The sequence below is a fragment of the Bactrocera tryoni genome, chromosome 1, assembly GCF_016617805.1.
Source record: "Bactrocera tryoni isolate S06 chromosome 1, CSIRO_BtryS06_freeze2, whole genome shotgun sequence".
NCBI lineage: Eukaryota > Metazoa > Arthropoda > Insecta > Diptera > Tephritidae > Bactrocera > Bactrocera tryoni.
The window spans coordinates 85639924-85667670 of record NC_052499.1 but is presented as its reverse complement, the minus strand read 5'-3'; the positions used below and the strand labels follow the sequence as shown (position 1 = coordinate 85667670).

The 27747-nt window shown below is 35.9% G+C and overlaps 4 protein-coding genes across 4 annotated transcripts; 2 read left to right on the top strand and 2 right to left on the bottom strand.

Annotated features, from left to right (window-relative positions):
- The first annotated feature begins 19 nt into the window (after positions 1 to 19).
- On the top strand, positions 20 to 7751 carry LOC120766859 (synaptic vesicle glycoprotein 2B). Its single transcript, XM_040092588.1, has 10 exons — positions 20 to 376; positions 444 to 605; positions 5391 to 5553; positions 5625 to 5746; positions 5811 to 6117; positions 6191 to 6298; positions 6379 to 6514; positions 6624 to 6907; positions 6993 to 7120; positions 7268 to 7751. Exons 1-10 carry the CDS (start codon positions 184 to 186, stop codon positions 7300 to 7302), a joined length of 1638 nt encoding a protein of 545 aa, XP_039948522.1. The 5' UTR covers positions 20 to 183; the 3' UTR covers positions 7303 to 7751.
- Positions 7752 to 12059: 4308 nt separating this feature from the next.
- Positions 12060 to 18660, top strand: LOC120782649 (synaptic vesicle glycoprotein 2C). Its single transcript, XM_040115023.1, has 7 exons — positions 12060 to 12195; positions 14404 to 14728; positions 14794 to 14915; positions 15251 to 15813; positions 17830 to 18113; positions 18186 to 18313; positions 18376 to 18660. Exons 1-7 carry the CDS (start codon positions 12060 to 12062, stop codon positions 18408 to 18410), a joined length of 1593 nt encoding a protein of 530 aa, XP_039970957.1. The 3' UTR covers positions 18411 to 18660.
- A 13-nt stretch (positions 18661 to 18673) lies between these two features.
- Positions 18674 to 20122, bottom strand: LOC120782650 (neuropeptide F-like). Its single transcript, XM_040115024.1, has 4 exons — positions 20054 to 20122; positions 19140 to 19320; positions 19020 to 19083; positions 18674 to 18952 (listed from the first exon to the last, which is right to left on the bottom strand). The coding sequence occupies exons 2-4, from the start codon at positions 19316 to 19318 to the stop codon at positions 18911 to 18913; spliced, it is 285 nt and encodes a 94-aa protein (XP_039970958.1). The 5' UTR covers positions 19319 to 19320; positions 20054 to 20122; the 3' UTR covers positions 18674 to 18910.
- Positions 20123 to 23639: 3517 nt separating this feature from the next.
- LOC120782351 (neuropeptide F) lies at positions 23640 to 24947 on the bottom strand. Its single transcript, XM_040114583.1, has 4 exons — positions 24822 to 24947; positions 24201 to 24381; positions 24066 to 24129; positions 23640 to 23962 (listed from the first exon to the last, which is right to left on the bottom strand). The coding sequence occupies exons 2-4, from the start codon at positions 24377 to 24379 to the stop codon at positions 23921 to 23923; spliced, it is 285 nt and encodes a 94-aa protein (XP_039970517.1). The 5' UTR covers positions 24380 to 24381; positions 24822 to 24947; the 3' UTR covers positions 23640 to 23920.
- Positions 24948 to 27747: the final 2800 nt, after the last annotated feature.

The window sequence follows — 27747 nt, the reverse complement described above, 5'->3', positions numbered from 1 at the left end:
CTAAGTCAATACGAAGCTGGCGGTTCAGTTATAAATTGGCAGTCGGTGACTGCGGCAACGATAACGGTTACGACAATTCAAGTGATACTTCATTTAGTTGCAATCTAATAAGTGTGTGAATTGCTTGAAATTAAGTTATACAAAATATTGAGAAATAAAGATTTCAGAAGTCCTTTCATAGAAATGTCGCCACATAACAATTTCAGTGACACAAAATTAGCCATTGAACCGAATTCCCACGAAAACGCTTCGCCTAACGTGGAAGATATCGAAAACTCCACAAGTGCGCGAAATGCCAAGGAAATTAGTGCGTCTAACGCTGCGCAGGACACACCACCCCTGCAGCATGACTACGACACTGCGCTTGATATGATAGGTGCGATGTTGAGCCGCAAAGTAGTGGCTTTTATTTTCAACATATTTTCCTTTTCTCTCTTCAAAAGGATATGGCCGCACGCAATGGTTACTGTTGATCACCTGCGGCTTGCTCTTGATGATGGTCATCAACGAGACAATGGGCATGAGTATTGTAACGCTTGCCTCTCAGTGCGATTTCGCTACAACATCGGTGGATAAGGCTATCATGAGCGCCGCTTCATTTGTGGGTAAGTATGCACCGAATTCATATGCATTTAGGAAAGGCTCACAATGCGTTAGGTATTGTAAACAAAACATCTTTCCCCTTTTTACTGATATTTCCTGTGAAATAATTTTTCTTCAATATTTTATTATTACCGAACTATATACATATTTATCATTCACTGATTTCGGGTGTTAATGTTGTCGCGTTATAGGCACATACCTTGCCACATAAAACAGTTTTCCATACAACAACTTGATTATGATCGTTCAGTTTGTATGACAGCTATATGCTATGGTGGTTCGATATCGACAGTTTCGGCAAATGATCAGCTTCTTGGGGGGAAAAAGACGTGTGCAAACTTTCAGATCGACATCTCCAAAACTGAGCGACAGACGAATTGAATCGCGACTGAGCACGTTACGCTGATCATTTATACTTATGTATATATATAATTTATAGGACTTCCGACGTTTCCTTCAAAGTGTTACAAACTTCGTAAAATACCGTGTACAGGGTATAATAAATGTGACCGTTCGATGGTTTGGCGTACTTTTATAAAACAAAATATTATTTCCTCCCATTAGATCTCATTTCCGGTATGAATGAGGAATAAAAAAAATGTTAAATTTTACAACAATAATCAGCTTGCTGCATAAAGTTACTTGAAATTTTTCGGTGCCAGAAATAAAGTTATTTCAACATTATGATTTTGTATTGAGAAAAACGTTCGATAAATTCGTCATATTCACACGTGGAGCTGTCTCGCAGATAATATTTGTATGTATATTAGCCCAAGTTCATATGTACTGTATGTATATGTGTACGATTGATATATCTTCACAATAATTATCAGGCAGCATGCATAATTCTTATTAATTGCACACACATACCTACACACGGGTTGAGAAACTTGCTTTGAGTTTTCAGAAATTGTTTTAAGAAAATCAAATACCCAAAATTATTCCTTTTGAGGCTTAGTACAGACACTTCATGTAGATATCTAGAGATCTAGTTTGTCGGGGAATAATATAATGGTAATGCAGGTTTTCCCGAAGAGCTACTCGTATTTTCGTGAAGTTTTCTCATTTTAAACAAAAATTTATATGAATTTGTGTATGCAAATAGCGCTGAATTTGATTTCCAATTGTCTTTGTAGCGGTTTTGTTCGGCAGCGACGTGATTACGTTCGTTTACGAGCAGTATTTCACCTATCGGGTTGAATCTTAATTAAAAACTTTCAGTACATCTTTTCAATTGGACTGCTTTGTATCATTTAAGAAACGTATCAGCTGTGCATTGATACGTTACACACCTATTTTGACGTGTGTTGTTATTTACAAAGTTTGTTTTCGTCAAATGTCGGAAGCGGACACGATATTAAAGGAACATTGTATGTGTGCATTGTAAGTAACTACAAGAAACACAGAGTAAAATAATTAAAATTTCAGCGCTACCCCAACAGTGACACATTTGCATTTGCATACATATTGGGCAGTCGAAAAAGTCTTTTCGAATTTCTTATCAAACTTCAACTAATTTTTTTGGATTTACATACATATATTTATAATAATATTTTTTTTTTAATATATGTGAATTTATTTGCAATCTATCAATTGACAATCAGCAAATTTTTTAAATACATTAGTAGTGACAGGATTGATTGTTCTCCATTGAGACTAATCAATATACTATTCTTAAATTATTTTATTTGCTTAAACTTCTGAAAATGAAACTGTGAAATACCTTTTTCTTTATTTGGACAGACGTCTCACTTGGAAGATACACGTAAAAGAAAAAAACGAAGCGGCTTAGATTTAAAAAATGTACTGGCTTTTAGGTCAGCGATCACAACTTAGCCTTGAAAATAAAGTACGACTTTACAAGTCAATCCTTAAGCCAGTATGGACGTATGCAATGCAGTTATGGGGTACGGCGAGTATATCCAACATTGAAATCCTCTAAAGATATCAATCGAAAACTTTAAGAAGCATTGTAAGTGCTCCTTGATATGTAAGCAACTTCGAAATCCACAAAGACTTAAATATACCTTTTGTTAAAGACGAAATCAGCAAATCTTGTCGAAAGTATTTAGATAGATTTTCTAATAATGGAAACTTACTGGCAATAAATTTACTAGGCAGAAGTATGGATGTTAGACGCTTAAAACGAACTCACATTTTGGATCTTCCATATAGATTTTAAGTAGTTTTAAGAAGTTTAAGCAAATAAAATAATAATAATAAATAAATAAAGTAAAATGTACCATTTTGGTTATTGCCATTTTTCCCCTATAGACGTCATTAAATCTGTGTAAATCGAAATTTCGAAATTTTCAGAACGGAAGCGATCGAACCATTGTTGTGCTACATGAACTGATACAGCATCGTTAAATGAAGCTTAAAATCTTACTTTTCCAAAACTTTTTGGTATGACATAATATGATACTGGAGTCATATGACTGCAACGAAATCTATTGACAAAATACGAAAAGAGTTTTTCGACTACCCAATATGGCATATGCAACAAGTAAGGAATGGAAAGTTTGGGTGTAACCGTACATTTTATGTTTTGCAACTTGCAAGGATCAAAAATGGGTATAATTCATGTATTGGACGTTATACTCGTATGTGGCATAAAGTCAACTAGGTGTTATGTGGGTCCATCCTGTGATTCAAAAAAACTTTTTTTTTTCGATTGGTACTCGGAAAAATAGGTTCCTAGACACCTCTAAGAAAGCCTCTCCAAACATGAGTTTTTAATTGTAACGGGAAGGTCCTCCTACATACAGTTTTCTATTTTTTCTTATTATCAGATTGAAAACTTTATATCTCGCTTCCAACTACCTGAAAAAATATCTTGTTCCTTAGATTTTGTAAGAAATTGAATGCTCTACAAAAAAGGTCTATTATGATTTTTTCGTAAACCCAAACGTTTAAAAGATATTAACAGTTAAAGTTTGATTATTTTTGGGAAAATTTTTTATTTCTAATGAATTTTATAACTCAATGAAAAAAAATTTCTATGAATGATCCCATGCGACTCTTCAGCATTTTTTTAAAATGGAAATGAAAAGTAATGCTTTCCGCAAATCATCACTTTTCGGTACAAAATTTGACATTTTCAACGCAAAGAAAAAAATGATGTTGTTTGTTCAAAGGCTGTAAGGTTATTGAATATGTTTGACAGTTGTCACGCCAACCAAACGGAAAAAATACAACAAATGTTCCCTACTAACAATAAAAAAATTTACTTATGTATGTATGTCACATATGTATGTATGAATGAAAACTTTCATAAGACTTTGATAACACTCTAACACTCTTATTCAATATATCATCAACAAATAATCGAGAATTGGAATTACCGGTCTGTAGCGGATTACGATCTAAATTCAATGTGTCTTCATTGTTGATTATAAATATATATACATACATATATACATACATATATAGTCTTAAAAGTTACTATTTCAAGTGTTTAACAAGTAAAATTAAATATATCACAATAAGTGCTGATAAAGATGGTCACGTATAAACAAATCAATATCAAGATCAGTGTGAAATAACCAAGTTAACCAAGATCAACGCTGGGGAAGTACTTTGAAGTGTTGGGTAAACCTTCTATTAAACTAAAGAAGTAGGGAAGGTATAAGTTCGGGTGGAACCAAATATTTTATACTCTTGCAACTTCCAGGGAAACCTTAAGGTACAAAACTTCTATCGGATCGGATCGGAGTCCAAGCACACACTGACCACATATTCGGCATAAGCTGGTATACATATGTAGCATATGGGAGTGGGGGAAAGTAGCGACCCGATTTTGTTTATTCTTGGTAACATCACATATTAACTATTAACATACCACATACTGCAAAAATGTTCTCTTGGTTTCATTAAGGTTTCATACCATCACCAATTAAATGGAATAAAGTCAGCCGGATGTTCGAAAATCCAGATATTAGTTATATGGGGCACAAAAATACATTGTTAGGAGTAAAGCACGCTCCCTCACTTTGCTTGAGATAAATTGAAAATCCTCATACTTTTATATTAAGCACATGGGAGTAGTATTGTCAGGAAATTTGAACTTTGACACATGCGGCAAAAATTCAACTATACGTACTGAGGTCCGTTTATTCGGTACCTAGGGGCTTGAACAATTTTGATTGAATTTAGGCAATTTTTGATAATATGTAAAGTGGCATTCTGTAAAGGAATTATTAGCGCAAAATTGTACTCGTATTGTGTTGATTTGTGTACTAGAATGTGAAATAATCAAATGTGAAATTAAATTGTATTACTCGTATTATGGGAAGTAGGCGTGATTGTAGTCCGATTTCATAAACCCAATTTGGGTGAAATCGGTCGAGCAAGTCTCGAGATATGTAATTTTACTTAATAGTGGGCGGTGCCATCCCCATTGTCCAATTTTATATGCCAGCTTATTTAGGTATTGATTTATCGGACTCTTAGTAGGTTTAAGTAGTACCGTGATTTCATCGATTTTCACAAATCCGAATTCATGGTTAACCGCATCACAGTAGTCAAAGAAAGCGATCACCTTGACCGCCATTCCTGAGACTGTTGTAGAGCTTCGACGTCATATTTAGTTAGTGATTGGTCCGTAAAAGCTTGAAAGTGATGAATTTTTGTTTTTAGACTTTTAGGCATAAAAAATAAAACTAGCCTCTCTTAGGACATGATAGAACAGTAGAGTACCGTTCGTTCGAAATAAAAACTTAAACGTCACTTTAATCACGTACTGATTTAAAATATATTTATTCGTATTCGTACTCGTCTGTCCTCAGGAATAGCGCTGTTTTCATATGTTTGGGGCTATCTAAGTGACACCACAGGACGTCGGCGTATATTGCTCTTTGCAACTTTTGGCGGATGTTTGTGCTCGCTGATATCGATGTTCATGCCCAGCTTTTGGTATTTCGTATTCATGCGCTTCGTGGTGGGCTGTTTGTAAGTATTAGTTATAAGACTACAAAGTAAATCATGTTGATTTTTAATAAATTGTTGTTTTCCACCCAAAGTATTGCTGGCCCTTCCTCCACGACATACGCATTTTTGGGTGAATTTCATGCGCGAAGGCACAATGCCCTGGCAATGAACTATGCTAGTTTGTTTGTGGGCGTAGGGATGACATATGTGCCTGGTAAGTCCAAAGCTTTTTGGGACTCACTGTGAAAGTTTTTACAAAAGAGTTTTAATATTAACAGCAATCGCTTGGTTGGTGCTCTCCATGGATTGGTCACTTCAGTTGAGCGATAGCTTTGCGTTTCGTCCCTGGCGGCTTATGATGATCGTCAATCTGTTGCCAGGTCTAATAGCTGCTTGCATATTATTAATGCTACCGGAAAGTCCTAAGCTGCTTTTATCATTGCGTAAAGATGAAGAAGCCTTAGCAGCAGCAAATTGGATTTGTGAATGTAACACTGGCAAAGATTTGAAGCAGTTAGGCGTTAATAAACTAAAGGCCGAAAGAACGTTGGCAGCCGATAAGGTGCACATTACGAGCAAGTCATGGTAAGATGAATAGGCTACGCAAGCGCATACGTTGGCATACAGTTATGTCTATTATTTTGTGGCTTCTTATCAGCTTTCAGACTGTTAAGCACATCTGGCAGGAGACTCGCCCATTAGTACATCGTCCATACGTTCTAAATTTTTTGATTAGCTGTGTCACTATGTGCGGCCTCTTTTTCAGGTAGATCTACAATTTATAGTTGCAGAGTTCATTATTTTCATAAATTTTATGTGTCTGGCATATTTACATTATTTTTCTAGCTCTAGTGGCATGGGTCTGTGGTTTCCAGAAATTCAAAATAGACTTAGCATGACTACAGCAGAAAATCATGAAACAATTTGTCAAATTATTGGTGACACATTTAATGATAGAAATGATCTTACAAATACTACAAAGGTAAATATTTACTAAAGTAAAAAAGTTAGGTTAGAATTCTAAAGTGTTTGAGAGGTTGTTAGAGTGTGCGTAATGTCAAACTGAACTTAGCGGTTTTCCATTTTTTCAGGTATGCGCCGATGAGATCAGCGATAAAAGCTATATTGACTCGATTTCCATGGGCCTGGCCTACGTGGTGGGCTATATTCTGATAGGCGGGGTCATAAAATTATTTGGACGCAAAGCAACAATTATTGGATCTTTGCTCCTCAGCGCGGTATGCTGTGTCACGCTGTTTTGGCTGCTCAACCCGACTGCTATCGTCGTATCGTTTATTGTGTTTCTCACCATGCCAGGCCTGTGTATATCCATGCTGGGCAGTGGTGTGGTGGAACTAGTGCCCACCCATTTGCGGTAGGTGAAACTCCTCTTCCAGCGTGTTAGCATGGCATTCTACATACATATATAAATAAATAAATAATATATATATTTTTTACAGTGGCAAAGCAGTTTGTATTTGCTTATTGCTCGGCCGAACGGGAAGCGTCGTCGGCAGCAATCTTATCGGTGTACTGCTGGAGTCCAATTGCCATTTGACGTTTGGCCTTTTCACCGGCTGCGTTTTGGGTAAGGTCTTTTCTTATGCGGCATTAACCTCGTGTGCTCATAAGCAAGTAAAATAGATGATTGCCTTTTAATTCTCACTTTTAATTGCCACTTTTGAATGTTTACACATACACCTGTGAATAATATTGCTTTCATTTTCATTTCCAGTTTGCATGCTGCTTACAATGACCCTGCCTATTTGAGCGCGCTAAACACTTTAAGCGATTGCCTATTAAAGCCATTGAGTGATGTGGGTGTAGCTGCATACACCGTAACTCTGATGCATTCTGATCTAGTTGTTAATTTATTTTAGGAAAATTGTTACTTAGACGCTGAATAATTTAATGTCAACTTGTTATTTGCATTGCTTAATTGTAATGTGTTGTAACAGCATTTAATCGATAAATTGTTGAATTTATTTTGCACAGCTGCCCTTATGTAAATATTTTGAACTCAACCAGCTTTTGTTGTGTGCCTTGTAGGAAAATGTTGCATGCAGCTGTTTTGGCAATATTTTTTAACTAAAGTAGTATTACTGGTGTTCGTTTATAGTTTTATGTCAGTAGGTATACTATATACTATATTAATACTTGTTTTTTTACGAATCCACTGTCTTTACATACTTATTGTTGTAGTTGAATGTGTAAGTGTTTCAAGCTAAAATAAAGTTTTATTAAAATAAAAGCTGAAGTTTATTATTCTGGGGAACTGTAAGCATTTTAAGAGTTCAAATCTTCAAAAATATTTCAACACATTAGATTGGAAGTTTGCGTGAATTTCATTTAAAACGCCTCGTTGGTTTCGGTCGTAACTCAGGGGATTCGTCAAAAAAATCCAGAAAGGAAAGCACACAATATTTGGATCTTTCACAACGAGTGAATTTTCTTTAAATTGTGGAAAGAAAGATATTGCTCATCTCTCTTATTTCTTATTCCGAAACTTCCTATCGATTTTCATTAATATATTTGATTCGCTAAACTTGCCATGAGACATTTGAAGTCTAAAAAAATTATTGAGAAATGAATATTATGTCGAGTCCATGAACAATAAATTTATGCAATATGGTTTATTAATAAACTATCGGATACAACTACTTTATGTTGAAAGTCAAATTTTCTAAAACTTTTAAATCAAAATTAAACAAATGATTTATACCCCAAAAAAGGCCTGTTTCTATAGAAAAGGGAAAATACACTTGCCGATGCTTTTCCAACACAAATATTCATACATACAGTATGTTCATATATAAACAAACCTCAACTTATTTTTTTATTTTTATATTGAACTTTAATCAAATATGTACCATTTGATCGACCACTTTTTGCCATTTTTTCGCTAGAGACATTTTGCCATCAGTATAAAAGTTTTCTGGTTTCTCGGCGAAAAACTGCGACAAGTAATTTTCACAGGCTTCTCTTGAAGCCAACTTTATACTATTAAGGGAATTCTGCATTGACCGAAAGAAATGGTAGTCCGATGGTGCAAGGTCAGAGCTATATGGGGGATGCAACAAAACTTCCCAGCCAAGCTCTCCCAGCTTTTGCCGAGTCATCAAAGATGTGTGTGATCTGTGGAAGACAAGGCCCTTTCTGTTGATCAGTTTCGTTTTCGATTGCTTTCTTCAATCTCATCAGTTGTTGACAGTAAAATGTAGAATCAATCGTTGGACCAGGCTGGAGCATTCCTTTCTAATCCCACCAAGCAGTTAGCATAACCTTTCGAGGCATCAATCCTGGCTTTCCGACCATTTGTTGAGTTTACCCCGCATAGACCATGATCTTTTTCACACGTTATTGTCCTATTTGATCCACGTTTCGTCTGCTGTTACCATTCGCTTCAAAAATGGTTCGATTTCATTTCGTTTCAGCAAATAATCGCAGATGTTAATTCGGTCCATGCAATTTTTTACAGACAATTCATGGGGTACCTAAACATCGAGCTTCTTTATGTAGTTAGCCTTTTTTAAATGATTCAATACCGTTTGATGATGAATGTTAAGTTTTTTAGCGATGTCATGGCTGCTTATGTGACGGTCCTGGTCAATCTTTTCCATAATTTCATCGACTTTTTCAATGATAGGTCGACCAGAGCGAGATGCATCTTTCACATCGAAAGAATCGAGCGAACCATTATTGTGCTACATGAACTGAGACAGCATTGTCTCCGTAAACTTCGCAAATTTCATTGTTGGGTTTCGTGGCATTAATCCCTTTTTTATAAAAAAAATTCAAAATAAAGCGAAGTTCTTCATTATTTTTATTCATTTTTGAACAGCTGTAACTTTTCTTCAACTTCCCCGAATTTAAATTTTTAAATGAAGCTTAAAATCTCACCTTTCCAACACAATATGGTATAACACAATGTGATTGGTAGCACTGGAGATATACGTCTGCAACGACATCTACTGACGAAATACGAAAAAACTTTTTCGACTACACAACCTATAATATTACCTATGTACATACATATCCCTTTTGAATTTAATGTGCGAAAACTCTTCAAACAAATAATCTATAATTTAATAATCACAGACGTATGTACATTCTTAGCTCCATTTCTTAATTCTTAATCCGTTAAAATTATACTCAATGTTTTTATGTTTAATTCTCACTTGTGTTAATATAGTATACTCATTGAGCGGACATTAACGCGCATATACACACACATGCATACGTACATGTGTGAGGTAATAAAATCGGCAATTAATTTTAATGTATTTGCAACCAATATTTAAGTGAAGCGTTTAACAAGGTGTATAAGTTAATTTAAAATGACAATGTAGTTAATTTATAAATAATGAATATGAAAATAGGGTGGAGCAAAAATAGAAGTACATAAGACAAGAAATCAAATCCATCGATATACAGGGAATTTTGGGGAACAATACTGTTTTTTCTGTGTGAACCGGAAATGGTGAAGCAGTGGGCTAAGTGGTCTTTCTATGGCTAAGGACAACATTTGAGAACTCTAAGATGCATAGTTACATACTCGTATATATGAACATACTATTGTGGCCAAAAAATATTAAGACTTTTTAATTTAAATTTCGCGCGAAAAAACATTCGTTGAAATATTTTTTTTCTAGGTTGATATGACGCTCAGTGATAACTGTGCCGAATGTCATATAAAAATAATCACTAGTGCTAAGTATTCTGAAGTACATAAAGTGCATTCGGCGAAATTTTACGATGAGTGATATTATTCAACAAAGAAGATCCATTAAAGTTTGTGTGTGGAATCATATTTCTGGTGCCGAAACATTCAGAATGTTGGAAAAGGCCTTCGGTGATAACTGTTTGTTGCAAGCAAGTAGTTTTGATTGGCACAAGTTATTCAAAGAGCGTCGAGAACGGATCGACGATGAACCATGTCTAGGACGGCCATGAACATAATAAATAAAGAAATTGGTGCATGTGAATCGACTATTAAGGTCAGAGATCTTACTGGCTCCCTTTATCGAAAGGATTAGTAAAACCAAAGATCAATTGGGCCTAAGAAATGTGAAAGCACAATTGGTTCCAAAATACTAAATTTTTTCCAAAAACAGTGTAGCTTTATCGTCTGTAACGTAATTATGAACAGATAACGTATTATTGAATCTATGCTTACGACCCAGAAACAGACGATCAACTGGCCGAATATCGTTTCAAAGGTGAGCCAAAGCCGAAAAAGCCACATCAGCGCGGATCGAAAATCAAGGTTATGTTGACAGTTTTTTTCGATTATCGATTCGATTAAAGAGGCCGGAGTTATGGGACGACAACTCTTGGTTTTTGATTCTTCATGAGTTTTTCGACCAATATCGTGCCGAAACCACCGTATTTGTATTACTATATCTTGCTCATTGCAGTATGTAAATATACGCTTAAGGTTTTAAAATAATTTATAGACTATATTTTCCCGCCTTGTTTTGAAACTACCTGGTGACACACCTAGAGTTCGTACCGGTTATACTCGTGTAACACACTTCTAATGCCTGACTAATGATAAATATTTTAGCTGTTTTGTAAACATCACCTTTCACTTATCAAATGAAATCAACAGACGATACGAAATAAAATATGCTAATTCTTACTTTCGGTTACTTTGTTGGCGTCAGTACTTTACAGCTACTGCTTTCTTTTATAATGTTATTTATGCGAAGCTCAATAATTTGTGCTAGACCTTACTAATCAAAAAGTTAGCTAAAATTGTTATTAGAATCATCATTAAACATAATTTAATTGTATCTAAAATGTGCACAATTTGCCACACTGTAGTTGGTTGGGATTCTCGTAGAATCAAGAGTCACTGCACGAATACGTCATAAATGAGCCTCCAACAACCTTCGGAACGCAGCCAAAAAACCAGACGTAAATAAAAAACTGAGAAAAAATATATTAATAAAATCGTTACAATTAATTGCACACACATACATACATAACTGAACAGGTGACCTCCCATGCAAATTTTATAAAATCCCAACCGTTAAGCAAAACCGGATTATTACTCAGAACAGCATAATGTTTAACAACATACTGTACAAACCGGTATCCATGTATGTTTGTACGATGGTGTCCGACATATCATATGAATAATTGAGCTTTTGTTTACAAACAAACAATTGAGATAAGATTCAGAATGAAAATAAAAACACACACACGCTCACGCTTTCCTCATTCTTAATGCTGCAAAGCGTTTTGGAATCTCGCTTCAAAGGCAGCATTATTAGAACGCTGGCGCTAGGTAGCTATGTAGTGTCTAGTTCTAAATTCATAACTTAGATGAAAACTTGTATTGTAAATACATAATTAAAAATAAATTCACGATTGCGGCAGTCAATGCAAATCACAATAAGCGTGTAAAAATCATTCAACGAAGGAGTGCTGCTGGCGACAGTGGATTTCAGTAGTAATTGAGCGCTGGCCGTGGCCAGACTGGATCGTGGCAATTTCCAAGTAATTTTATCAATTCGCGCAAAATGCAATTCTCGGATAGCAAGAACGAAGGCCGCCAACCTATCGGAGTAGGCATTTCAGAGGCGGCCAACCGAGCTGCGCTGGCGGGCGTCGGCGCGTTTAACGAATTCGACTATGAATATGTGCTGGCGCGCATTGGTACGTGCAGAGTTGTCATATTTCTGTGCCAAGATTAACAGGCAAAGTGCGAAATTCGTTAGAAATACGGTTTTTTTTTTGAAATTTTTTGTTTTACCATTAAAAACATATGAAAATTAAGACAGTTCACATGTTCTAAGAATTAAAAGTTGAACATTTTATTTGGAACTAAATGTTAAAGGCGTTATGGCAAACTCACTATTAATGTCTTCGAGCAAAAAAATAAAAATTATAATTACAATAACCAAAGTTGAAACTAGTTTTTGAAAGTAAAAGTGTGATTGAGCAGCGTCCAAACTAAATAGATTAGACTACAACTGTTCAAAGGAAGTTTAATACGCCATTTAAGAGTGATAACAATTGCATCTAAGCAATAAATAGATGATAAAATTTGATAAAATTATATTACAATTATGAAACTAACTGTTAATTATGAAAAACTGTACTGAATTCATGTGATACGCAATAGCTAATATACATAACCTGTTGAACTAAAGTTGAACTGAAGTTACATACATATATCAAACGCTCCACGAATCGTGAGAGATTTAACGGATATTTACATGCACTGTGATTTAATATTTTAAAAAAAAAATTTCATTTCAATTCGTTTTTCAAGAATCTTAATTTATTTTTAATAGTAGTTTTTTGTTTTTTACATATTTTTTTATGGTTCTATGTTCGAGGGATATACAAGTCAAATTAATTTGATTTCATTTGTGTATTGTATGAAATGTGTACATTAATATACAGCCATGGGCACATAAATAGCTCATTTAAAGGGGCATTTGTTTTATTTTAAAAATTATTAATTTTCATATTACTTAAACACTAAAGCAATAAATATTTTATTATCCTGAAAAAAAAATGAAAAAAATCAATATCCTATATGGCAGCTGGGACACATAAATAGTACAATCTGAAAAACGTTTATAGAAAGGTACAACAGTTCATAAAAATGATTAAAAAAGTTGAATACGATGGCTAACTTCGTTAGTATTTGGTGCGTTAAACACAATTTTTCATCACCCACTCACGTCTTTTTTGACTCCGTTCCTTTGGAATTGCATATCTAGCCCATAAATCATCAAAATTATTTGAATTTTTGCTTGCTATTTTGGTTTGACATCATTCTACAAATTTTCTATTGGATTCAAATCCGGGCCTTGCACAGGCCAATCTACATTACTACTACTATAGTACTACATTTGTAATGTGCTTCGGACCATTTTATTTTTCAGTATATTCAAATACTGAAACCTGTTCATTTTACCATTTATATGAACAATTGGCATGATGCCATACCATGAAAAGACTTTCACCACCGTGCTTAATGCTTTTTTTTGTTATACATATATAGAGTTAAGAGCTTGACCTTGTGGACGAAGTACAAATGTTTTTTCACCTCAATCCATTTATCTTAGTTTCGTCGCTCCAAAGCATCTTCGATCATAATTTCTCTGGCTGACTTAAAAATGATTGGCTTTGGTCTTCTCTACTGTGGTTTTGTCAACAGTAATATCGATTTTAAGTGGTCTTGGTCTTTGTGGTATATTTTTGGCGATACAAGATGGGTCTCTTTTCCGGCGTGCAATGTTTTCCTCTTCTAATTTTAATGAAATATCGATGCGAACTAAAAAATGCCTTTATGTGGCCACTTCAAATCAACACTATATTGTATGTAATAAAATTGCAGCTTAACGAAACTTAATAGAAATTAAACGGTTTTTTTGACCAGGGAAATGAGCTTCTCAACGGTAACTAGAAGATACATACCACATGTTTATTGTTTAGCTATACTGTATTCAGATTGGTGCTATTTACATGTCCATGACTGTACATAGACTGTGTTCATTGAGCTTCCAAAGTGTTCAAAGTAAAACGGAATATGCACTTTCGAAAAATGGTGATTTACTTCATCATTTTCTCCAAATCACTTCTTCATACTTCTTACAATTTTACATTTTTGTTAAGTTATAAGTTCGTTCGCTATTTCCTGCAAGAGTGTGAAAAGATTCGAGTTTGGTGGGTTAAGTAAACACCGTTACCTTATTCGTACCACGTAGAACATACGTAATTTTCAGTAACAGTACAGTAATTTGAAAATTTGAAAACTGCTTTACGATATATTCTTTTTTATAATTATGCTATATTTGCAACAAGTCGCCGAAATAAAGTGAAACTATTTCTTAACACTCACTACGTTAGGTTTCGGCAAGGCGCAATGGCTACTACTGCTTATCTCCGGCCTTTTGACGCTCTGCTCTATGGCCACGCAAACTTCGGTGGGCATCATGGCCATAGCGTCACAGTGCGAGTTCGGCATGAGTCAAGCGGAAAAGGGTATAATGATGGCGGCGTGTGTAACGGGCATTTTTCTATCTACATACTTCTGGGGTTACGCCAGTGATGCTTTCGGGCGACGTTCGGTGCTCTTCTACGGCATTGTCGTCACAAATCTGCTCCAGTTTGTCTCTATGTTCATTACAAACATATGGGCCTTCAACTTAGTCAACTTATTCATGGGCATAAGGCATGTATAGGCGGCTATTTCGTACATTAAATCTACAATAAATGGCGATAAATTTTTATTTACAGCTTAGGTGGCGTCTCTGCTGCCATCTATGCATACCTCAGCGAGTTCAACACTGACAAACATCGCGCTGTGGTAATTAACTATTCCACAATGTTCGTGAGCGTCGCTGCAATCTACATGCCTGGTGAGTATTTACATATCAAGTTAATATAATTTATATTTAAATATTGTACTTAATGCGTTGTTATTATTTAAGCAGGTTTTCGCAAAAAATTATTTGGAATTGTTTTAATGATTAATATCATATGACTAATTAATGTAAATTTGTAAACCAATTAATATTGTGGTTTGTAGAAGGGGGGTGGTTTATGCAGTTACAGCTCGATATGTCAATGGCGTTTTTTTTCCTTTTAGTATAATACTACTGATTACAAATTTTCATTCATTAACTCTCTCTATCTTAAATAGTGTACGGCATCATCTATCAATTCTACTTAACCTTAAAATTTTAAATTCCAGCAACCTGTTGGCTTGTTCTTTCCGCTGATTGGTCACTTCACATAAGTGATAGTTTCATATTTCGGCCATGGCGTTTGATCATCCTGCTGAATCTCATACCAGGCTTAATTGGTGCGGTAATGCTGTATCCCTTTCCGGAGAGTCCAAAGCTACTGTTGGCGCAGGATAAGGAGTACGAGGCCCTCGCTGCGCTGGAATGGATCTGTAAATTTAATCGTGGTCGTTCTATAGCAAGTGTTTTTGGCAATGATGCCGATTTCAAATTAAAACCGGAACAGATCGGGGACGACAATTTGCGAAGTGTTGGTGGTATTTGTGGAGTCCTTGTGAATATTTGGAGAGCAACAGTGCCGCTCTTTCACAAACCGCATTGTGTGAATTTCTTATTGAGCATTGTTTCGGTGTTCGGTATGTTTCTCACATCGGCGGGCATGCAGATTTGGTATCCGGAAATTGTGAATCGCTCATCGGGTGATAATGCCGGCAACAGTTCGTTAGTGTGTGATATTCTAGAAGCTTCGTTCGAAAAACAACGCCTGAATGTAACCACGGTTGATATGGAGGTAAGTAAATATCTTTGTTTCTTATGCTGGTCTGAAAGAAGGTCGGTTTTAAGTAACCTAATTCTATCAAACGACTTTTCATATTCAAAATAATTGGAACCACAAATGCTTTATTGTTGTAGTATAATATTTCTGCTTTTCGCGCTAAGTTATATTAGACGCGTATTTAAGTAGATTAAAATCTAGCTAGTGGTCGGGAAGCCAGAAAAGTACTGATAGGGTTTGTGTGAATTACCTCTTAGTGATTCAATTGAAATAATATTAGAAAGAGGCGACTTTGCATCACCAATATAAATGATTAATAAATCGAGTTCAGAAGTCGTAACCTCAAAAAATCCATGACATGATAAATTTAAACTCAGTAAGTTAAAAATTATCAATACCTGAAAACAAGTAAGAAACTGAACATTTTATAGTCCTACAACTTGCAGGAATCAAAGCCGGAGAAATAGCTTAGGATGTAAAACGTCAACCAGAGGAGCTGGATCCAAGCAATTTTATATATACTCTAACTCACACACTGAACGACATATTTGGTATAAGGAAAACAAAAATCATTATATGTAGTATAGAACCGATTTTATCTATTTTTGCCAAACCCACATACTATTTATATGCCTCACCCTAAAAAAATGTTCCATGTGTTTCATTAAGATACCTCACATATCATCATATCGAGTAAAGCCATGTTCGAAAATCCTGATATTAGTTATAAAGGGGCTAAATCAAATTTTCGCAAAATTTATCTGTTTTAGGCACAAAGAGACACTGTTATGAGTAAAACACGCTCTCTTATTTTTATTGGGATAATTCACATATTGGCCCGGAAGTTCGAAAGTCAATATACTTGGATTATATTATGTATACAGGGTTTTCCCAGAAAGTAATATGACTGAGATGATTAAAAAAAAAAATAGAACCAATCATTACAATTCTTTAAACATTTTCAAAATAGGCTTCTTCTGCGTTGATGCAGCGCTGCCAGCGCGATTTCCAAGCATTGAAGGCCCCACAGAAGGCATCTGATCCCCTCTGTCATCTCAAAATGCTTGCCTTTCATCGGCCTTTTCAGGTAAGGAAACAAAACAACAACATCTGGGCTGTAGGGCGGCTACGGAAGCGTTGTGATGCTGGCCTTGGTTAGGTAGCTGTTCACAAGAAAGGCAGTGTCAGCCGGGGCGTTGTCGTGGTGCGACTTTTAATCGGCTGCGATGTCTGTCGAACCCGATTGACCATTCGTCCAACTTGGCATTGACGATTTGTCCAAGAGGAACAAATTTATGATGGACGATGCCTTTGATGTCAAAAAAAAAAAAACAATCAGCATCGTTTTCACTATGGATTTGCTCACCCTTCCCTTTTTTGAGCGAGAAGACGGCGGTGTTCGCCACTCGGAAGATTGCCTCTTTGTCTCGGGGTCATACTCAAAGATCCATGACTCGTCACCAGTGACTACGTTATTCAAAAATTGCGGGTCATTTTCACCCATGTTCAAATTTTCTCGCAAAAATGTTTGTTCTGTTTCTCCAGGTGCTCGGAGACATTTGACCATCCGCTCGTTCGTTAGCTCTCTGGCGTAAAATTTAATGTCTCCGGCGTATTTAGGTATTAATTTTTCGCGCTTTTAGTAGTTTTTAACAGTAGCGTTACATGGAAAGTGAGCGGACCTAACATCCGATTTCATCCATTTTTACATTGTCGGTAATAGTTCTTATAGGAATTTTCTTAAGCGAATTTGGCTATTGTAGCTTTAGTGGTCTGGGAGATATATACATTAAACCTATTAGAGGGCGGAGCCACTCAACTCCTCTCGTGAACCTGATCGATTTATATACATATATATCTATCTCGCTTAGTTTTAGGTGATACAAATGAACAACCATTATGTGAAAAAAACTAGTATACCCTGTAGCAACACGTTGCAAGAATATAAAAAAGTATTTGAATATCTTTCTAACGTCCAATTCTGTTAGAGTTTTACAAATATTTGTTAAATATGCTGTATTTTCCTTTCAGATCTGCGATGACAGTATTACGGCCAAGACTTACATAGACAATATGATTGTGGGCTGCGCCTTCTTAGTGGGCTTTGCCATACAGGGTGCACTGTTGAATCCTTTGGGCCGCAAAAATGTCTTATTAGCCGCATTGGCCATTGGCACACTGAGTGGCATTTTGTTGCACTTCGTTACTAATGCACAAGTTGTACTGGTGCTGTTCTGTTTGTATATATTGATGCCGGGATTATCCATTTCGATTATGTGCGGCGCAATGGTGGATTTGGTGCCAACACAATTGAGGTGAATATGGAATGAATAATGAAATGCTATTTTGATCATTAAAAATTAAATATATAATACTTTTTCGTTCAGAGGCAAAGCGGTTAGCATTGGTTTGGCGATGGGACGTCTGGGCGTGATAGTCGCTTCCAATTTGATTGGCGTTATGTTGGAGCCCTATTGTAACGCCACTTTTGCCATCCTCACGGCGTCGATTTTAAGTGAGCATTTTATATTTATATTTATATTATATTTTTTAATATGTGTTCCTTTGTTTTTCTAGTCTGCGGCTTTTTAGTGCACTTTCTACCTATATGAAGCGGATGCCAAGCTGTCGTTATGTCTTACGAGCTTGCTAACTAATGAAACAAATCAAAATTTTGAGCGCATTTTGCTCATTTTGCTGTGGTTTTACACAATTTGCCTTTATTTTCTTGTGACATTTAATAATATTTTAACATTGGTTATAAGCTTTATCATCCAAGAGCTTTTTTTACATATAAGAGTATAGATATTTACATATACAGATAAATCTATATTTATATGAACGAAAATAGTTCATAAAAATGTAAATAAAAATTAAATGTATTTTAAGCATGCAATACTTGAAAACTGGCAATTTTATTAATACTGTACAAATATTCATTAAGTTGACGGAAACTAGTCTCCATTATGGGTCACTTATTACATTTTAAATAGTTTTAAGTATAATTTCTGATGCAGTATTTTTAACATAATCCCTACTGAATCCTTTGGGTACTCAGAATCCAAAAGCTCAATGCCGTTTAAATAAGTGACTTTCTGCGTTAGTGTTGGCCTTAAAAAGGTTCGTCAGCGGCAGGATTTTCAATGGCACGAACCTACAAAAGGAAGATCACATATTGAGAAAAACAATGCAAGCTAACCCGCTTTGACTGAATCACGTACCACGTCAGGATTTTCGAGTAAATGTTTTCGCAAAAACCATAATAACGGCGCACGCTTACCGAACCTGTTTCGAAAAAACGACATTAGCAGACATTTTCTTCGTGCTTTAAGTGCAGTTACCTGGCTCGTGCTCGATCCCCATAGTATGTGTCCAGGTCTTGCAAATATTTGAGTGCGTCGGCCATGTTGCTGATGTCGTTGTTGCGTGGTGGACGGGAGTTGTTGGCTGTTGCGGTGTGTGCTGTCAGAAGTGCCAAGGCAACTATCACAATGACAGCGAAGCGTAGAATTGAAGACATTGCTGTAAAAGTAAGAGAAATAGTTGTAACGCGTAATTTCGAATGAAGTTTCACTAGCTGTAAAAAGTTATCCTCGTAATGATGCCAAATGGGAAAATTTGGGTTATAAAGGCAACACAAAGAGCAGGGAATCGAAGTTATGTGAAACATTGAAACATGCTGCTCCTTAATAATAGGGCTCTAAAAAATACTATATGTTCAATAAGTTTTCGAAATTCTTTTTTAGAAAAACTTCATCAAGTAAAACTGAACACTAAGGGCCGCTTGCACAATATCTAGTTAGCAGCTATCTGTTGGTTAAGTTCTGATTAAAAAAAGTTCTTTACCGAAAAATGGAGTTTTGGTTAAGTTAACCAAAACTTAACTGACAGATGGGTGTTAATCGGACATTAAGAAAACGTCTCTAAGAAAAACTAAAAATTTGAGTTGCACAAAGTAAAAGTAAATGTCGATCAGGTCTCATATCGATTCTATTCGGCCTAACATTATATCGGAGTTGAAAATTTATATATTGTATACCGGATATTTTAACTGCAATATTTGATTTATTCTAAACAAAAACCCAATTAGGATTTTTTTTGAGTAAAGTATCTGCAACAACAACAAATATTCACACAAAAGGCATCAAAATCAGTATTTGAAAGAAATTTGCAGTGGAAACACTTTTCAGAAAATCTGATTTACCAGCCACCAGTTTAAAATCACGAGCACAAAATTTGTCTTAATTCAACTTACTAGGACGTATTGACTTCCAACGGAATGCGCACCAATTATTAAACGTTTAACGCTGCCACTCGCTTTGGCTACTAATAAGCTGCGCTGGTTGCTGCTCCTTTTATATCCATAAATATTATCTGCGTTGCCCGAGAGGAAATACGATCGCTCGTGTGACAAAAAGAGACGACAAAAAAAACAAACAACAATTGTGGTAGTAATGGGACAACGGAAGTGGCTTCCGTGGTAGCAGTGAAAACTGCATAATTGAGCAGTGAAAAAGGAAAAATGTGTAGGAAATGGAAATAGGGAGTTAAGAGTTGTCATACCTGTTGCGCTTATTAAAATGTGTTGTTGTTTTGTCAAACTTTTTTTTTAGAATTTCATTAAAATGAATGGTAGGCAGAGGAAACCACAAGGCTGCATAATGAAATGAAGGAAGTTTGTCGCTTCCATATGGTGGCATGTGCAAATGTTTTTTGTATACCCTGAACAGGGTATATAAAGTTTGTCACAAAGTTGGTAATAACCAGGAGAAAACGTCGGAGACGCTATAAAAATATTGACGACAGCGTTCGTTAGAGCAAAGGTACGCGATTAAATTCTGTGTGAAACTCGGTAAATCTGCGACAGAGACGTTTGATATGATCAAGCAGGCTTACCCAGATGTTGCTTTAGCAAGAAGTGGTGTGTTTGGATGGCACAATGCCTTTTTGGAGGGCCGGGAAGAGGTCGCTGAGGAAACCCGTGCTGGGAGACCTGCGACTTCGACAAACACCGACAATGTGACTAGTGTGCGCAAAGTTTTGAACTCAGTCCGTCGACTAAGTATTCGTTTAATTGCCCAGAAATTAAATTTCGCAAAATCTGTGGTTCAGTCTTCAAGAGACTCAAACGAAGGATTAATCGGGTCCGACATCACATCGCAGCCGATTGGAAGTTGCACCACGACAACGCCTCGGCTCACACCGTATTTCTTGTGAACAGCTACCTAACCAAGGCCGACATCTCAACGCTTCCGCAGCCACCATACAGCCCAGATGTGGCCCCGGACATTTTTCGTGATGCATTCAAATGCTTGGAAATGGCGTTGGCAACGCTGTATCGACGCTGAAGGAGCCTATTTTGAAAGTTTTTAAAGAGTTATAACGATTGGTTCAATAAATTTTTTTAAATCGACTCAGTCCTATTACTCTCCGGACAAACCCTGTATAACTACCATACAAACTGTATGATCGGAATTAAACTTTTGCATGGAAAACTTTTCTATTTGTGAAGGGTATTCTAGCCCGTCTTTTCTTTTTCATTCTAAATTCATACGAATGCATGGAAAAATAGAAAAATATTTTGGCGCTCACTTTTTTGAACTTTTGCGTCAAACGTACTTGTATTCCTGCTTATAAATTATGTTATAATAATAACATAGGAAATGATAACAACTGACAGTTTACTTGTAATTATTAATTTAAACTTTTGCTAATGTGTTTACGAATGCGCTGATGTATCGATGGAGGCGTCTACTTTGATAGGCAGTTATTGTAGAGAAAAACATAATTACCGTTCCAGCGAATTTTCGCGCCTACTATTGGTTATTAATGTGGCAGTTGTGGTTGTTGTGGTCGACCACGCACGTTGGAAGGTGTGGCACATTATTGATAAATCAACACCGTCGCTGCACGCTAATTATTTCTGGCGCTTATTGAGGGATTATGAATTGCGACGCATAAAACAAATTGAATTTTCGCATATCTGCGTTTTTGATGAAAGCCTGCCAAACACTACCGCTTCTGCTGGCAGCGAAAACAATTGGGGTATGCGGAATTAGCTGGGGTGGGCCCGAGTGGGCCACGCTAGTTCACTTATACCGCCTACTATTATTATTCATAATGAAATTGCGATTGTATTGACATGCTTAACTTGTTGAATTTCAGTTTAACCTAATCCTTTCGCGCAGCCCCACATAACGGCCTGGTCGGCGGCACTTTCACTGCCACTCACTTGTGAGTCACCTCCAGCACCGCGCGCCGTTTTTTATCGCACTCATTTGTTGCGATTGACATTCGTTTCTGATGCTTTTTATACATTTGAAGAGTGAATTCGTAATTGGTTTACTTTGAAATCACAAACCAAATAATTGAAAGCTTTCGCTGATAACGACAAGCGTCGATTTTGATTTGTAGACAAACACTGGCGAGCGACAAGTCAGTTGTGTGAAACGCGATACATATATGTATGATTATATTTGTTTGTGTGCAGCCTCAATTTACTAAGTATGCTATTAAATGGTTAAATGGCATCGTTAAAGATAGACAGTTGTGTTGCCTACTTACCGCTTCTCATGCGTCACTATTCAGTTCTACATATCAATCGGAATCCCTATGCTTGAAACGGCACCGTTAAATACATATTTACTTTGATAATCGCGTCGATATGATTTGGTAATTACATTTTTACTGTCAATTTTGTATTTAATTGTATTATTGTAGGCAAACATCCCAATAGGAATAATGAGGCGTAAAGTTGCTGCGCTTGAGTTCGGTCGATTTCGATTAAAAGAAATATAAAGCTTATAAATCTTGACATTCATTTGTGTCATAGAGTAAATATTAGAGTTTATTCACCTAACGGTTGTATACAATAGCTTAAATCGGCTATAGATATTAGACTAAAAGTCTTATGAGGATTTTGTACTTTCGCAGTTTGAAAACATTGACATTTCGGTTTCAAGATTCTGAAGCTGAAATCAATGATTTTTTCCCCTATATTCAAGTTTAAGAATTGATTAATGAAATATCAAAAACTTTGTTCAAATATCATATCTAGATTTTTTGAAAGTCATCATAAAAATAGTTTGAAGACTGTCTTAACCATTCACGCCACAATCGGTCCTACTTAACAGGACCGGACACGGATTTTTATCCCGCAGCATTCCTCTAAATTACTTCAGGAATGTTTTCTGCCGCTATAACAACAATAAACCTGACTTCCTTAAATTGTCTCTGAACTACTGATGGATGCTATGGACGGCCAGTAACTACTCTGCCATAGCTGGACTATAAGCATTGACTTAGGAGACCGATTTACAGGCAATTTTCTCAGTTTGATACAGTTACTGAAAATCCGACTTAATCAAGTGATGGTTTCTTGACAGCCACCCACTTCTGGAATTAAAAAATGACCGGTAATTTGGATGTAGCTTTGATTATTAACTTGCCTTTTTCAAAACAGTTTTTAAAAAAGTATGTACCAATAATGCTTTCGAGATGTATAGTATATCAAACCAGGTAATAACTTTTCCTGACTGAAAGGGACCGTAGTGTTATTTCCACTCTAAATTCGGCAATTTTATTCTTGATTTTATACATTCAGCTGAAAATATGTCTTATAGCTAATATGTAAGGTTTATATGTTTTTATTACGATAGCCCTCTAAGCAAATTATTCTTAATTTGAACTGGTCTTGTTTTTGGACTAGTTTATTTCAATCCTGAAAGAAAAGCCCTGAAAGAAAAGCCTTCTAAACCAGTTTCACATTTCTCTACATGGAGCATATAATTTTAAAATTGTATCAATCCAAAACCTTGTAGAAATGGCTATTTGCCTTTGGGTTTCTTTTGTCCACTTTAAAAGTGCATATATATTTGTATATTTTTATTTAATACTTGTAAATATTTTATTTAACAAAAACTCGTGCAGATGTTCAAAAATACATACACAATATAGTATAATTCAGAAAAACTTGCTCCAAAAGTTTTGAAAAAATTACAAAAGAGTTACGATATGATTTTATTCTCGTGCTGTTATTTTCCCCTCATATTGTTTACAGTTGTTGGCGGCGTTAGTCATTTATTTTTTGATTCTTTGTCCGTTGCAGATTCCAGGTAATTGTTCAATATACTTCGTCCAATGACTTATACTCAGCGTTTTGCAGCTGTCCAAGCCAAGCGAAGGAGAGAGTCGAAATGAAAATAGTTTTAATTTCGTATCAATAAGATATTTTATATTAACACTTAATTATTATGCAAATTATTTACCAGCTCTGGGTTTTCAAGAAGATGTTGCCGCAAAATTTGTACCAAAGGCGCCCGCTTGCCGAATCTACGTTCAAAAATCATTAGACAATTTGTTAATCATACGCCGTGGCACACTTGCTCAGCAGTAATCATTACCTGGCACGCGCCCGATCGCCATAGTAAGCGTCGAGGTCCTGTAAATATCGCAGTGCGTCGGCCATGTTGCTGATGTCATTGTTGCGTGGCGGCCGCGAGTTGTTGGCCGAGGTGTTGTGAGCACATAAGAGTACCGCGGCAATAAGCAGGAGAAAACCACAACGTAGCATCGCCGACATGACTGTAACGTTTGTAAAAAGGAAAATCACTCTCAAAGGTGAAATTGATTTAATATTTACATTTTTTAGGATACTGAATTCGTACATTATAATATGAAAAAAGAATAAAATAAAGCATAAGAAATCTCAAAAAATTTTGATTCTGTCATTTTGAGTTAAATATTGCGGTTTTAATAAAGTAAATTTTTTAAACACTTTTTAGAAATAATTATATAATACTATATAAAATTAATTATTATTGCTTTTGAATAGCCAAACTGACAGTTAGATATTTATGTCGGATTTTTCAAGAATCCTTCTGTCTCATAAACCAGAAAGCCTTCGAAATCCACAACCCTCCGAGACGAAGATACAATTTCTTAATACTTTTTCTACACTTCAATAATTTTTCATATATTTATATCACTCCGCATGTTGAAGCATTAACTTCATTGGCACTTACCCGAAATCGCTTCGAATTCACCGGGTAGCGTATTCAAGGAACTTTTAAAGCTTTGTGTTCTCAATAAATGAAATATATTTGCAGACTGACTTTGAGCTAACTGCTAAATGTGCACGGCTATGACACGCTTTGTCAACTGTTGACCGTTGCAAGTCCTGCACATCTTTTATATTCGTTTGCGTCAACAATACAGCTAAAGCAGCGAATACGATCGCTCACCATAGGTAATTTGCTGGCCCGCAGAAGCGACACGAGCGTGTTAACGAAAACCGAAGCGGTCAATTGGGGTCGCGCATTGGTTGTTACATTATCTTGCAACGCTGGCAGCCAGGAGCTTGCTGAATTCGCGAAATCAAAAAGAAAGCATTGACGCGTGTGCACCCACCTCGTGGTCTAAGTAAGTAGAAAGATGGCATTATGTATAATTTTTAATATTCCATGGAATTCATATTGTTTATTTGGTTTTTCTAAAAGTAATAATTAGTAGGTAATTCTTGTTCTTCTCAGGTCTCATATTTTAATAATAGCGGTCGTACAATTATGGTAGCTGAATACACTCTTCTGTAGCTGATGGAAATGTGTGTGCATCTGTATGAAAGTTCATTTTGATAGATATTACAACTGACAGTTGCTTAATTAGCAAACTTACTTCTTCCGACTTTTGAAACTGTTTACGAACGCTTGTAAAGATATGCGCTTCGATAATGCACTTCATATTGTATTAGAAAGACAAAGATATTCAAAGAAACGTTCTGAAATCCTTCAGACTTAACCGGTATTCATAAACAAAGTAAAAATGTATAAATTTAAGAATTTTCATAGGAAAAAAATTTTGTCCAAAAATTTAGATGTGTACAAGGAATTTTAGGGCACTTTACATTCCCCTCAATATGACCAAATTATAGCAAAAGTCGGCATTTTCTGAGAAATTATTATTTTTAGCCAATTTCAGAATAAACTACAAATAAAACTAAATTTTCAACAAGTGGCAACCCTTTAAAATATATTTTTATGTAAATGCTTTAAAACTTAAAACTTGAACTTAGCAATATTATTTAATTAACAAGTAAGGAAGGGCTAAGTTCGGGTGTCACCGAACATTTTGTACTCTCGCATGATAAAGTGATAATCGAGATTTCATTATCCGCCATTTACATATTTTCAAATACAGTATTTGTGTAAAGTTTTATTCCGCTATCATCATTGGTTCCTAATGTATATACATACTATACAGAGAAGGCATCAGATGGAATTCAAAATAGCGTTATATTGGAAGAAGGCGTGGTTGTGAACCGATTTCACCCATATTTTGTACATGTTATCAGGGTGTTAAGAAAATATTACATACCGACGCCACGCCCATTTTCAATTTAAAAAAAAGCCTGGGTCCAGCTTCCTTCTGCATTTTTTCCGTAAAATTTAGTGTTTCTGACGTTTTTTGTTAGTCGGTTAACGCACTTTTAGTGATTTTCAACATAACCTTTGTATGGGAGGTGGGCGTGGTTATTATCCGATTTCTTCCATTTTTGAAATGTATGTGGAAATGCCTGAAGGAAACGGAAACTCTATACAGTTTGGTTGACATAGCTATAGTAGTTTCCGAGATATGTACAAAAAACTGAGTAGGGTGCGGGGCCACGCCCACTTTTCCAAAAAAATTACGTCCAAAAATGCCCCTCCCTAATGCGATCCTTTGTGCCAAATTTCACTTTAATATCTTTATTTATGGCTTAGTTATGACACTTTATAGATTTTCGGTTTTCGCCATTTTGTGGGCGTGGCAGTGAGCCGATTTTGCCCATCTTCGAACTTAACCTTCTTATGGAGCCAAGAAATACGTGTACCAAGTTTCATCATGATATCTCAATTTTTACTCAAGTTACAGCTTGCACGGACGGACGGACAGACAGACATCCGGATATCAACTCTACTCGTCACTCTGATCACTTTGGTATATATAACCCTATAACTGACTCTTTTAGTTTTAGGACTTACAAATAACCGTTATGTGAACAAAACTATAATACTGTCCTTAGCAACTTTGTTGCGAGAGTATAAAAAAGCAAATCGTTTAAAGAAGTTTTTGATTTGTGTCGACAATAAAGTGGATAATATGTATCGAGGTGACAATATTACTTCTGTTAGGTGTTAATTTCTGGTACTTAAAAGATTATGATTTAGTGGCGAACAAATCGAAATTGAACTTTGTCTCTCATACCTGCACATCAGCTTCGAAAATATTCAAGTTTGTAGTGAGGCATGCCACATGGGTCGTCTTGTGCAGAATACGCGTGAATATTATTTCGTTTTTATTTACCCTACACTCCGCGCATTTAATCCTTGCTTAACACATTTGCCTCAATTATGAAACGTTATTTATTAATTTCACCCGACTACATGTTAGATAAAACTTTTGTTCTAGCCGCCGGCGGATTTGGGTGGAATCGCCCTAATCGCGGTTCATTTGATGTGGTACTTATTCGAACGTATCTATTGAACGCTATTACAACTTTATTGACGAGCTCTGTAACTTGTGGGTTGAGTGCGTGACTACCGGCCGGTGGATCGTGGGTACAAATTTCCGTCATCACATAATTTTTGTTTATGGAAACGTGTTTTTAATAGGGATCACCTTCATTCGCGACTAAATATCGGACCCATTAAGTGTCTTTGAATAGTGGGAAAAATTGGACTATAAGCTCGCCGAAATTATACAAAATGCCACTTTAATGGATTACAATCTGGATATATTTAATTGGCACAAATTACAATGCGAGTTTAGTTCATCCTTACTGGTTAACTTCTGTATTTTAGAGCTGTTTGGTTAGCGATATTTGTAAGTGCTCGGATATATGTATATCATTTTCATTGAATTAAATGACGAAACACGAAATCTATTAGTGATATTGATTTTGATTGAAATGTC